This window comes from Neovison vison, chromosome 13, assembly GCF_020171115.1.
Source record: "Neovison vison isolate M4711 chromosome 13, ASM_NN_V1, whole genome shotgun sequence".
In the NCBI taxonomy this organism is placed as follows: Eukaryota; Metazoa; Chordata; class Mammalia; order Carnivora; family Mustelidae; genus Neogale; species Neogale vison.
Genome location: NC_058103.1, coordinates 12,643,897 through 12,656,211, shown reverse-complemented (window position 1 = coordinate 12,656,211; position 12,315 = coordinate 12,643,897). Strand labels below are relative to the sequence as shown.

At 39.1% G+C, this 12,315-nt stretch overlaps 1 protein-coding gene across 15 annotated transcripts in view; it reads right to left on the bottom strand.

Annotated features, from left to right (window-relative positions):
- Positions 1 to 12,315, bottom strand: part of SIPA1L1 (signal induced proliferation associated 1 like 1) — a 368,863-nt gene that overhangs the window by 80,788 nt on the left and 275,760 nt on the right. For all 15 annotated transcript variants that reach the window (XM_044230270.1, XM_044230260.1, XM_044230258.1 and 12 more), the window contains 2 exons: positions 6,926 to 7,029; positions 3,686 to 3,843 (listed from right to left, as the gene is read on the bottom strand). In XM_044230270.1, coding sequence (XP_044086205.1) covers positions 3,686 to 3,843; positions 6,926 to 7,029 — 262 coding nt within the window. The remainder of the gene's footprint in view (positions 1 to 3,685; positions 3,844 to 6,925; positions 7,030 to 12,315) is intronic.

The following is a 12,315-nucleotide window of genomic DNA, read 5'->3' as shown; positions in this document are numbered from 1 at the left end:
TTCTCCATATCCACCACAGGGATTTTTCTCTCTTGGCTTACCTGAGGCAGCCCAAGGCCTAGAATAGTGTCTAGCACATATACTATATGATAAGGACTGTAAAGAACAGGCAAAAAAATCAATGAACAACAGCAATAAGCTCCAAATTTGCCTTTTTGTATATAAATTACCTTGCATGGTGACACTGGGTGAATTTCCTTAGAACTCCATTTATACTATGCTACTAGACAGCCTAGCATTCCAAGGGCCTCCACCGCCCAGTAACCCCAACTACTAGAACAGCCTTCTTACTGTACCTTCTATACCCCCTCCTGTGTCTATGCTTCTGTATGTAATGCTGGCCACTCCTAGAACTGTTTCTCTTTTCCCCACTGAATTTCATTCATTGGTGCTTAAAAACACACGCCAAACCCCATTTTCTCAGTTAAATGTTCCTTATAATTTCAGCCTGTACTGACCCTACACTTTCCTACCTGAATACAGCAAGAAGCTCTTTTGAGAAAACAACTTTTGCACTTTCCTCATTACAGGCACCAAGTAGATGTCAATAAATAAATGTGAATGTTCATAGGGCGGAAAGTTCGGAACAAGAGATTTTCAATGATAAAAAGCATCTGAATCACTCTATCACTCAGAAATAGAGTTAAATTAGATTTAAATCTAATTTAGTATGAATAATGCAGCACTAAACTTTCTACCAAAGTACCTCTAATAAAAGAGGCCCATAAATTCATATCCCTAGTAGTCTGGGGAGTGGATGGAGTATGAGACAAACTCTTATGTACAGAAATTCTTTGGAAGACCCATGTTTTATCTTAAAATTTATACAAACTTTTTATTCTGCTTCATAATACATTTCTTTTCTTTCTGAGTTTTCTTTTTTTTTTTTCCCCCTAAAGATTACTTATTTTAGAGAAGGAGAGCAAGGACTTGGATGCACTTGAACTAGGGGAGGAGCAGAGGGAGAGGGAGGGAGAAAATCCCAAGCAAACTCTCCATTGAGTGTGAGCCCAACACAGGGCTTGATCCCAGGATTCTGAGATCTTGCCCTGAGCTGAATCAAGAGGCAGCTGCTTTACCAACTGAGCCACCCAGGCATCTCATGACCATTTATTTTCATGAGAACATGAATCCCTTCACACGCTTTCTCCCAAGCATTAACTACAAAAAATTGCCCTCTTCTGAGACTTTAAACATCTGATGTCACCACACACCCCAAGAAACATGCCAACCCCTGTTTGAGAGGGACTGAGAACAATTAATACATGTAAAGTTTACAACAGAAGATTACTACTTTAGTTTCTTGTGATTTCTTTTAATGATGTTCCAAACTGGTATGTTCTCTTGGGTTTACAGAGGACCCACATTCCCAGTTTACAAAGCAGTGTGCTGGGTCCCCAAACAAGCTTGAAAACTAGGAAATCCCAGACTAGCTCATGTGGCATGACCCAGGGTGGCCAGTGTGCTCCCACAAAGGGTCCAGCATCACATGGCATGGTGGGGTTAAGAAGACGGGCTCTCCAGGCAACAGTTTAAAAATAAGAAAGGCAGCAAAAAAGCATGATTTTCAAGGTGAGGTTGTAGGTGGGATATAAAAGAGTAAGAGAGACCTCACTTCATCATCTAGCTAAGTGTGAACAGGGCTGGGAGACACTTTCTTCCCCATCCGTCTGTTTAGACTTGCACTGGCCATGTGCAGGCTACTGAGCACTTGAAATGTGGCTACTGTGACCAAGGAGTAGGAAGTTACATTATATTTTTAAAAGTGACATTCAACTCAGTTATTCGAAAGCTTTGAAAAAGGATGTCTGGAAAATCTGGGTATACGAATCTACTTTTCCAGTTACAAATTTTATGAAATCTCAACACAGATTACTTCCAATGAAAATCAAGCATCCTTACTTAGATGAGCTGTAAGTCTAAAACAGACTCCAGATTCCAGAGTCTTAGTCCAAAAATAAGTTAAAAAGGCCAATAATTTTTAAAATTTCAAAATCACCTGTTGAAATAATAAAATTTGGATATAGCAGGTAAGTAAAATGTATTCCTGGGTCAAAACATATTGCTAAAATTAATTTTACCCATTTCTTGTTACCTTAAAAATATGGCCATTAAAAAATATAAATTAACATATGGCTTGCATTTCTATGCTATACATTTCTATGCAACAGCACTTTATTTAGACAATGGCTTTTAAAGAAGAATCTCTCTCTAAAACAAACTGCACAGCCTTCTACTCCCAAACGTGGTAGTGACCAATCAAAAAAGGGATTTGATCTCTACCAAAGCTGTATGAAATCCCCAGCACGAATCAGCATGAGGAGTGTTTCAGTTGTTTGGGGGTATTTTCTAAATGGGAAGAGATATCCCTCCCAGTTAGAGTCAAATGTTCTGCACACCTAAACACGCAGCCTTCAGAGACCATTTTCCCAGGAAAAGGCTGCAGATCTAGGCCTCTTTTGTTGGAGTTTCCACCCCTTCGCCTAGAGTTCTGGAAAAGCCTTTGTGTTAGCAGCCAGGGCAGCAAGGACCCACGCTTCACAGGGCCTGGGAGCGAGTCAGCACAGCAGAGCAGTGAAGGGCCCCGCTGTGGAATAAGACTTAGTGCATTACAGTCTAACTACCTAGTCCCACTGCTTAAACTCCCTCATCTGAAAATGGGGATTTTTAAAAAACAGTACCCAAGGCATGGGTTTTCAAAATTAAATGAGGTACCCCACATCGAGCGCCGAGCATTGTGCTGGGCTTATCACCATAGGCCAACACGTACATGGGACGTGTGCAGGGAAGGTGGCGGCTTGCAGGAGTCCGCAGGAACCTTTATTTGTTTCATGCCTAGAAACTCGCTCAACTTCTGCAATTAACCCGCACTGACACCTAGAATTAGACGGGTGTGGAGCTCACAACAAACCAGTTATCAGTCTGCGTGGGCCAGCTTCTGGGTAGGTGGCTGTATTAATTCAAAAACAAATATCCAAAATTAACAAAGCCTAATCTTCCAAATTTTAGGGATGGGAAGACAGGATAAAAATCCATACTTTAAAAGGACAGATTCATATTAGAAATATCTTGTTAATGCCAGAACAGCCTTCTACATCTTCTTGGTACTCTGCCCACATCAACCCAGCAATTCAGGTTCTTATCCTTGTCAACACCCAAAGGCCTCTTGCAGAGACGCCTGAATTCTGATACTCATGAGACCAGGTCAACAAGGAGCATGGGAACAATTCCATCACGGGCTTACTAAGGCTGAGAAATGCCTCCAAGATGGCAGTAAGAAATGTTAGCATGAATCAAATCGGTCCTGAGCAATGGTTTGAGCTTTTTAAATAATAATAATTAAAACTTTTCTACTTATGATCATCATTCTCTGCTCTTGCCACACCAAAAGCAAAGTATAATTAGCAGTATAAGTAATCAGTTGGTGACCAGATGGTATGGATGAAGGACACCACCTAAGGAACAGGTACAAATGGAAACAGCAGGTGTCTAGCCAACGTGTCTGGGCAATGTCAACACCGTCAGGTGACATCGTCGTGTGACTTCAGCCATCTACACGCACAGTTTAAAGACAAAGGTAAGTATTAATGGACTTCCCACTGCCACTTGAGAAAGCGGAGCTGGAGGGGGCCCTCGGTGCAAGCGCCACCCAACACCCATGCAGCCACAGCCGCGGTGCCAGTACCTGTAACAGACCCCGTCACTGCAGGGGTTGTGGACACGCACGATGACGAACACGTGCTGGAAGTGAGAGCGGATGTTTTTGGGGCTGAACGGCTGTGCTCCCGGCTCTTGGAAAACAATTGTGACAATATCATTTCCAATGTGCCGCTTCCGTAGGAGCTAAAAGAAAAAATAAGCAAACAACACAAATGACGACACTCTGCATTTTCCTCCCAATTCCCTTCTGTAACTGTATTTAAAACATTTATTATTAATCAGGACATATTAAGGGAGGTAATCGACACAGTTGCTGTCAATATTTTAGTCTGTCTTAATCCCTCCCAGGAAGAATACAGAAATGAATATTCTGAAATTTGCATAAAATATAGAGTCCATTCAGGACCAAACCAATATCTGGCATATTATGCCAAGTTCCAGCCTCTCCAAATTCTGTTTCCATAACAACAGTTTTGTTCCATTTTCACATAAGAAAGAAACTTGCCATAGGGAAGATGTGTTAGAGAAGAGAATGGCTGAAGTAATTACAATGCAATTTATGTTCTGGTTTAATTCACTCCATTTAAAGAAATGTGGCTAAGGTGTTTTCGAAGATGCTTTCTGTATTACCTACCAGCTGGGAATGCAGACATTCCTAATATTCCTAAAGTGGGTTAAATTTCAAGTTGAAGCAGCTTTTTAAATTACAGTGGAAGCTGCTTAAGGCCACCTTCTGTTTCACATTCAACAGCATTCTGGAAAGGTGGCTTTCAAATTCAGGCACCCCAAGTCAGGTTAGGTCAGCGGTTCTGTTAGAGGGGTTTATTAGATAGCTTAATTAAGCAGTATGAAAAAAAAGTTGAACAAAATTTGCATTTCTCATTTATTATATAGAGGTTCTGTCAAGGAAAAAAATAACAAAATATACAATTTATATAAACTATCTATAAGGTATAAGCTTACATTTGTAAAACTTTTTTTATTTTTTTAAATTCTCCAGTGACTTTAACCTACACAAATTACATACCAGTAAAATCAATGAGTTAGTATTGGCTGCCAGCTGGGAGAAACAGTAGCCTTTTAGATTAGGGATGAGATTTGGGAGTTAGAATGTTCCAGAAATGTACTTTTTTTATTATTAACACATAATGTATTATTTTCCCCAGGGGTACAGGTCTGTGATTCATCAGTCTTACACAATTCACAGCACTCACCTTAGCATATACCCTCCTCAATGGTCCATCACCCAGCCGCCCTCTCTCTCCCCTCACCCTCAAGCAACCCTCAGGTTGTTTCCTGAGATTAAGAGTCTCTTATGGTTTATCTCCGTTTCAAAGCATCCCAAATTATCTTCTAATGAGGCCATTTATTTTCATTTCTAAACATGATACATTATTGAATGTTACAGAAATAAAGGCTGGTCTGTACTGATTGCTATAAAGAATTTACCCATTATTAAACATTATTAATCTACTCAGGATCCTGGGCACGCCAAAAAAAAGAAAATGCAATTTGTCTATGTATTACATCATTGATGTATACATACAATGATGTCATTGTCTTTTTGATGCAATGTCATTCTTTCTTCTTGCTTGATATGTAACACTGAAGTCTTAGTAAAGGACCCAAACAGAAATAAATCCATTTATCCATCTCACATTATATATAATGAAAGACAGTATTTATAAATAAATTCCTGCCACAAGATTTTAAAAGCTATGTTCTGTTTGTTTTTTCTAAGCCTAAAGTGATCTACATAAAAGAAATAAATTCTCTAGGTAGAGAATTAAAATTTCTTAAGATGTAGCAGTACCAACTATTCTTTCACTCCGATTTAGGACCATAATAACACTTTTGCCTTGACTGGACCTCCAAATTAAATAACTTGGATAGCTGTCTATTTAAATACCAACTAATGCTGCTCAACACACTTCAACTCATTTAGGAGAAATAAACAATTAACTGAATGTTGTTAATTAATTTTCTATCCTTTCATATATCTTACTTTCTCTGCTGCGTAATCAGGTAGAAAGAATAATCCTTTAAACATCACTTGTGAACATCCTGAAATTTTTTGTCTACTTACTGGTCAGAATAAGAAAAGTACATTTTCCTTACCATCATGTTTTCCTCTTTGGGTAATCTGGAGCTTGGAATTTGCATTAAAAAAACTGCTATCAAATTCCAGATCATAGAATTTATTCTAAATAGATTTATTTCAGATTTGTAGGTGATTCACTGCTTTGCTCCCTCTCTTTGATTCCTTTGGTAATTATAAGAAGCAAAATTTCATTACCTCGATTTGTGATTTAATCAAACCTGCAGTGATGAAGTGTTCGATTAGATCCCTGTTTGGTTAAATTCTGGGAGAGAGGATGTGATTCATTCTGCAGCTGGCCTGTGTTCTGTTAGCACAACAGTTGACAATAACAAAATCTAGATCCATTTTAAGGTCAGAAGTAATTCTGGACGGCTTGTGTTTATAACTGCTATCGAAAAGAGAAGGTGTTTGCTCTCTAGCTCTTTTAAATGTCAGTTTGGTATCATTTATTTTGACATATTTTTTAAAAACAGCAATAACCACGTACTTTCTAAAACAATACTGCCCGTTTCCCTTTTGCTCTGTGACAATCTGCCACTTCTAGGTTTCTTCATTTACTATGTCAACCACCACATTTTAGTAACAGACACTGTGCTTTTAGATCTTTTTAAAAAGAAACTGTGTATAATGTATACAAAGGTAATTGTTTTTTTTATCTTCTTTGTGGTCTCCTGATTAAGGTTAAAAAAAATACCTTTTTCTGAGATCTCATTGACATTTATTGTGGTTTTGCTTCCAGTTAGGGTACCGAACCTCCTCTGAAATCTGCAATGACACATCAGTACTTTTCTACTTTGTACCTTGGCCTCTTGAGATGGAATTCCACCCACTCATACATGGTCTCTGCAACCCTGCAGGGTCACCTAATCACCATGATTTCAACTTGTTCTCTTCAGATTCCATGAAAACCTCCGTCCCCGCGGGTGAAAAGCAAGTGATTAATTCACAAAGCCATCCAGCTGGCTGTTAACCTAGAATTTGTGTCTCTTCATTTGTTTTCAGCTCATTTGCTATTCGTTATTTCCGCAAAGTACAAAGCTTCCTGCTGTGGTGACAGGTGCAACATTAAATTCTGGTTTAAGATTTTACAAACTTGCCACTCGGGCTTCTGGGGGAGATGAATGAGGGTGAGGAAACACAGACAACGCCAGGTCGGTCTCTTACCTGCTGCTTGTTGTTTGGCGTGTACGGCAGCATGGTGGAAACATGGAACATGATTTCATAGTCTTTGTATGTTGTGTACAGAGAATGGGTTCCAGTGGAGTCAGCTACAGTAAAAAAAATATATATATAGATGAGATGACTGTAATAGGAAAAACAGTTCACTTACGGAAAATCTTAGAAAAAAAAAGGAAATGGTTTAGAATGAAAAGATTTTAGAATAAGATCTAGTATCAGTGTTTTTTCTTTTTTTTTTTAATTTAATTTTATTTATTTATTTGTCAGAGAGAGAGAGAGAGAGAGAGAGCAAGCACAAGCAAGGGGGAGCGGCAGGTAGAGGGTGAAGCAGACTCCCTGTGGAGCAGGCAGCCTGATGCGGGGCTGGATCCTAGGACCCTGGGATCATGACCTGAGCTGAAGGCAGCCACTAAACTGACTGAGCCACCTAAGGGCCTGAGCATTGGTGTTCTTAACCCATTTTTTGTATCTGATTCCCTTTGGTAGTCACGTGAAGCCTATGGGTCCCCTGTCAGAATAGTATTTGTAAATGTATAAAATATATATGATTACAACAGAAATCTATTATACAGCAAAACAATTATCAAAAATACTTTTAAAATGATACTAGATTTCTCTAAAAAGTTTTAGCAATTGATCTAGTAACCACTATGCCTCTGAAGTAGTGATGTACATAAGTAATATTTTAAAGAGTCTCCAAAAAAAAATACAGTATGAAAATACCTATGCTTTCTACTTGCAATAAAATCATAGGTAGAACTTAAACAATTAGGGTTTGTTACCTTCAATTATTAAGAAAGTGCTAAGTTTTAGGGGATCAGTGAAAATAAAGGTAAAATTATTTCCCATCCAAGTTTACACACCCCTGAATTCTACCCAAACATCAGTCGAAGAACATCTTTTCCAATACTTCTCATTTAAGCAAGAGAAATGTTCTGTTCTTAAGAAACAGATGGAAATTTACCAAGACTGTAACACTGAACAACAAAGTAGTCTAGCAATGTCCAACGTTTTAAGACCATTCTGCTCTCACCTTCCTTAAGTCAACAGCAACCCCTTCCCACTTAATCATTAACAACTCAATTGCCCACAAATAACCGGAAACCAGAGAAATAAGTATTAACTGTCCAATCAAAAGGGAGCATCTTTAGTCTAAAAGGCCCTGGACGCATTGGCTGCAAAATGACAGAACTGTGTTCATCCTGGGTAAACTCAAGCCTCCATCAACCATACTGCTGAGGACCAAAATGCTCAACTGCATTTTAGAGAAGCTGCAAGACAGAGCCCCTGGCATATACCAGGAGGCAATAGTTCTCAAATTTAGCATGTACAGTAGCATCTGGGGAGTAAGTTTAAAAGGCAGATTCCCATGCACCACCCCCAGAAATCCTGCTCCGTGGGTATGGGGCTGGGTGAAGGAATCTATTTTAATAAACACCCGCAGGGCAACTGTAACCCAGGAGCTCCACTGCCCTTAGGCGCTGCTCCAAGAATAGACTACCACCACGGTGCCTCGAAGACAGACTTGTAAGAATGTTGTAGAGCCTGGAATTTCAACCTCAAGCTTCACAGAGGACCTTAATTTTTGAAACTAACGTTAAATGCAAAGGGTTAGAATTAGAAGCAAGCTAAAAGTGAAATAAAGCACAGACTACTCTTCCAACATTGTAAAAATAGGTACCAACATATAACTTTCCAAGAAAAAAATATCTTCTAAGTCCTAATGACCACCAACACAAAAAACTACAAATCACTATAATAAATAATTGAGCTAGCTAAGATGGCTCTTGAGTATGAAGAACCTATCTACTGTTAAGGACTCCTGCTATAAATAACTCTTGAACTGATTAGTACATTTTAAAACCTTAAAGTGAATGTGTCAGCTTTGACGTGTACTTACATGTGTTTCAAGTCAATTTTGAGCAAAATTAATGAACTAGAAAAGAGACTGTCATCTAGTATTCATGAATTACATTCCGCTTTTTATGTCTGTCTAATTCTAAAAGGATTACTGCCAGAGAGGATAGCTGATGTAGAAGACAATGCGGAAGGTCATCTGCTTTTCTACTTCTGGCCCATTTTTGCTATCTTTTCTGCATGCCTCATTTATGTCATGAACGCTGCTTGACCAGCCTTTTTCTGGAGACTTCTGGAAATCCCCAAGTTTTGCTGATAATTTTAAACAGTTTAAATAGTTCCAAAAGTTTCAGAGGTGAAATGAGGGCCAAAAAAATGACATTTTCCTTTCTGAGAAGGAAGGAATTCCAAAATTCTGAAAATACTACGTACATACCAGAATTGTTAAACTTTATCAGAGAGCATGGAAAATGAATGTTTGTTATATTTTCTTAAAAATAAAGCATCCAATGTTGCTATTGTGGCATTTTTAGCGACCTTGAAACCCTGAAACCATGAAAAATTTAATAGCATGACAATCAGGAAAATGAAAGTGACAAAAATCCTTTTTTCTCTGGCTGAAGAAAATATATACTAAAAAATTTCTAAAGGGAAATATGCTTTGAGAAGAGGGGTGAAAGGAAGATAATGTTCCTTCATACTTGTCAAGGGGCTTTAAAAGTTAAAAAGTAAATTCAGGCATCTTATGGGTCATCTTGATAATCACATGATCTGTCTCCAAATCATACTACCCGCAAGTGACGGACACCCACTAATAAAGTCAGCATTCTATGCAAAGTCATAGAAAGTAAAATTTCTAATATTCAATGAAGATGATAGGCAGTACTGAATAATTGAGGAATGGTAACAGTATTTTTCTCAGCTGCTTTGAAAAAGTGTAAAACACACGATCACATCCTACATTAAGCATTTTGATTGAGGATGGTATGAACTGGTTAATGAGTTTGTAGAGCAGTTTCAGAGACAGTCAGTGTCATAATCACCCTTGACTGCTCGTGTAGACTCAACACCTTGACTTCTCGGTAGTCTAAAGCTTGGTTAAAAAGGTGTCTGTGTACAAATCTGAATGAGGGCAAGTAATCAGACTGTTATAACAACCATTTCTCAATCACTGAAGATGTATCAGAGTTAAGAAAAGCTCGATGAAGGCAAACAAGCCTATGCAATTTGATTTCAGGAAAGTTCCTGGTTTTAAATATTTATGAACACAAGAGAAAAGTAATCTCATTAACTAAATGCATGTAGGCTAAATAAAGTCAACAGAATGAAGAAAGCTTAAGCTCCCTTAATTAAACATACTCACCACTACAGAACACATCAAATGCAAGATGAAATCAGATAGCTTATAAGTCTCGTATTTATCCCTTTATTTAATTTGAAATGCAATAACCATCAGTTGGCTCCTGGGGACTATCCCTTGATGTCCCATCCCCAGATGTCCCACCCATGCAACCTTGTCTTGGGGTATGGGGAATGCAGAACCCTGTGCCCACAAGCACAGCCAGGGCCAAGTACTGACATCTGGAACAGCAGCACATATTCGAAAGGACACACACTTCTGCCTTTGTGGTATGATTTCACTCACTCACTAATGAAGTATTTGGGGAAATCAAGAGTTCTAACCGCTCTGGCATCTATCATGTTTACTAATAATTTACTAATAATTTTTCAAGGTATGTTTAGCGGTGGCCTTTACTTCAGGAACAGGATCAAGAAAAGTTTGTTGTCCTGCCCTTTGCCATGACAGGTGAGCCCATACTGTATCAGCTCGAGGCCGGTGCCAGTGGATACACCTGGGAGGTTTCTCAAAACCTGTAACACTTGGGAGATGTGAGGAAGGAGGAGACGGTGGGGGCTGGCACTTAGGAGTCAGCCACTACGGTTTTCTGCCAACGACTCACTTGGCAAGACACCTGCAGGTACCTGGCTTCTCATTTTGGAAGTAAGATCTGAATTTGAATGACAGTAGCATCATTTGCTAAATGACCACAAACAAATCACTCCACTTCTCTGTCCACCGATATTCTTGCCGCTGTGAGGATTACATGAAATAATGTATATGAAAGTCCTTGCCCACAAAAGATGCTCAGGATGGGCGGAGTAGAATTTAGAATGTTGTGCAGTGGAAGTAAAAGAGGGTAGTTTTCTTAAAGAGGGACCTTTACATACTTTAAATTCTTTGCCAGGTGCATTCCAGGAATGCTCAAAGGAAAAACCTTACAGTGTAACACAGAGTTAAGGAGGTGAAAACAGAATCCTTTACTTCACTCATCCGTGTCTGCAACTCCAAACGGACTTTTGCATATGCAAAAGCATTTGAGCAGAGTTAGTTTCATCCAGTTCCCTATCAAAGTTTAAATATTTATTCCAAATAAAAGACTATTTCTTTTGGAAAAAATTTGTTACTCTTCCAAGACCCTGAATCTCAGCGGCTCTTGTAACACTACGGAAAAATGGGGGAAGTGACAGGCACTCACAAACACTGCAGCAAATGAAGGAAGGTGAAAGCTTCGGGGAGTAATGCTTTACAAAGAGCTTCTAAAGTCGCCCATGTCCTGCCTTGTCAAACAAGACTCGCCCAGGAAATGATTTCCCTCACCCATATACACAGCTAAAAATGAAGGTCGCCTCCCGCTTCCAAACAACAAACTGCTTGGTGGGAAGTTTATTTTTGCACTTACTGTAGTGTGAGAGGATGGTAATGATCTAGAAGTTATATCATCCAAATGAGGAGACAAAGTAAGGAAGAAAAAAAAATCCACCACCGAAAATGTCTTCATTGTAGAACCGTTCCAACCCGACACATCTGTAGCTTGTGAATAAGACCTTATTTTTGAACCAGGAAAATGGACTTTGTATGGAAAACTGAGAAAAAGAAGAAATGTTTCAAAAACTCCATCAATTCTTCCTAAAATCTGAATAGAATCGTAATACATAACAAGCAGAGCCATTTCTTGAGATGGCTTGGGTAATGTGAGCCCAAGGGCTTGAGAAAGGGGGACACAGCCATGAGGCAGAGCTCTGGGCTTTGCTGTACTTAATTCCACATTAATGCTTTCTCTGAACACGTTGTTAACCTCAGCATTAGGATCTGTTCTACCTCCCTCATGCTTCCCAGCCATCTAAACTTGGGCACGTTAATCTAAAGAAGCCAATTCTGTGTACCTGGCAAGGCCTGTGACAGTTGCCTGAGATGGCAAACATGAAAATCTCTGGAACTTCTGCTTCCACCTGTAAGAGTATTTGGTACAGGACTTGTTCTCCCGTTAAAAGTAACTAGGAAAACTGACAAAATATCTGAAACAAATTTTTTCAGGCATTTTATAATAGGCAGAGATGGATAGTGATCTCGGAGGAAAAAAGAGCCAAAGAAGAGGAACCCTCTGATTCCTACCAGGTTTTCCACTTGGAGGTGCTTTTGGAATAAGAGCACAGAGTATGGCTTTGAAGAGGGAAAC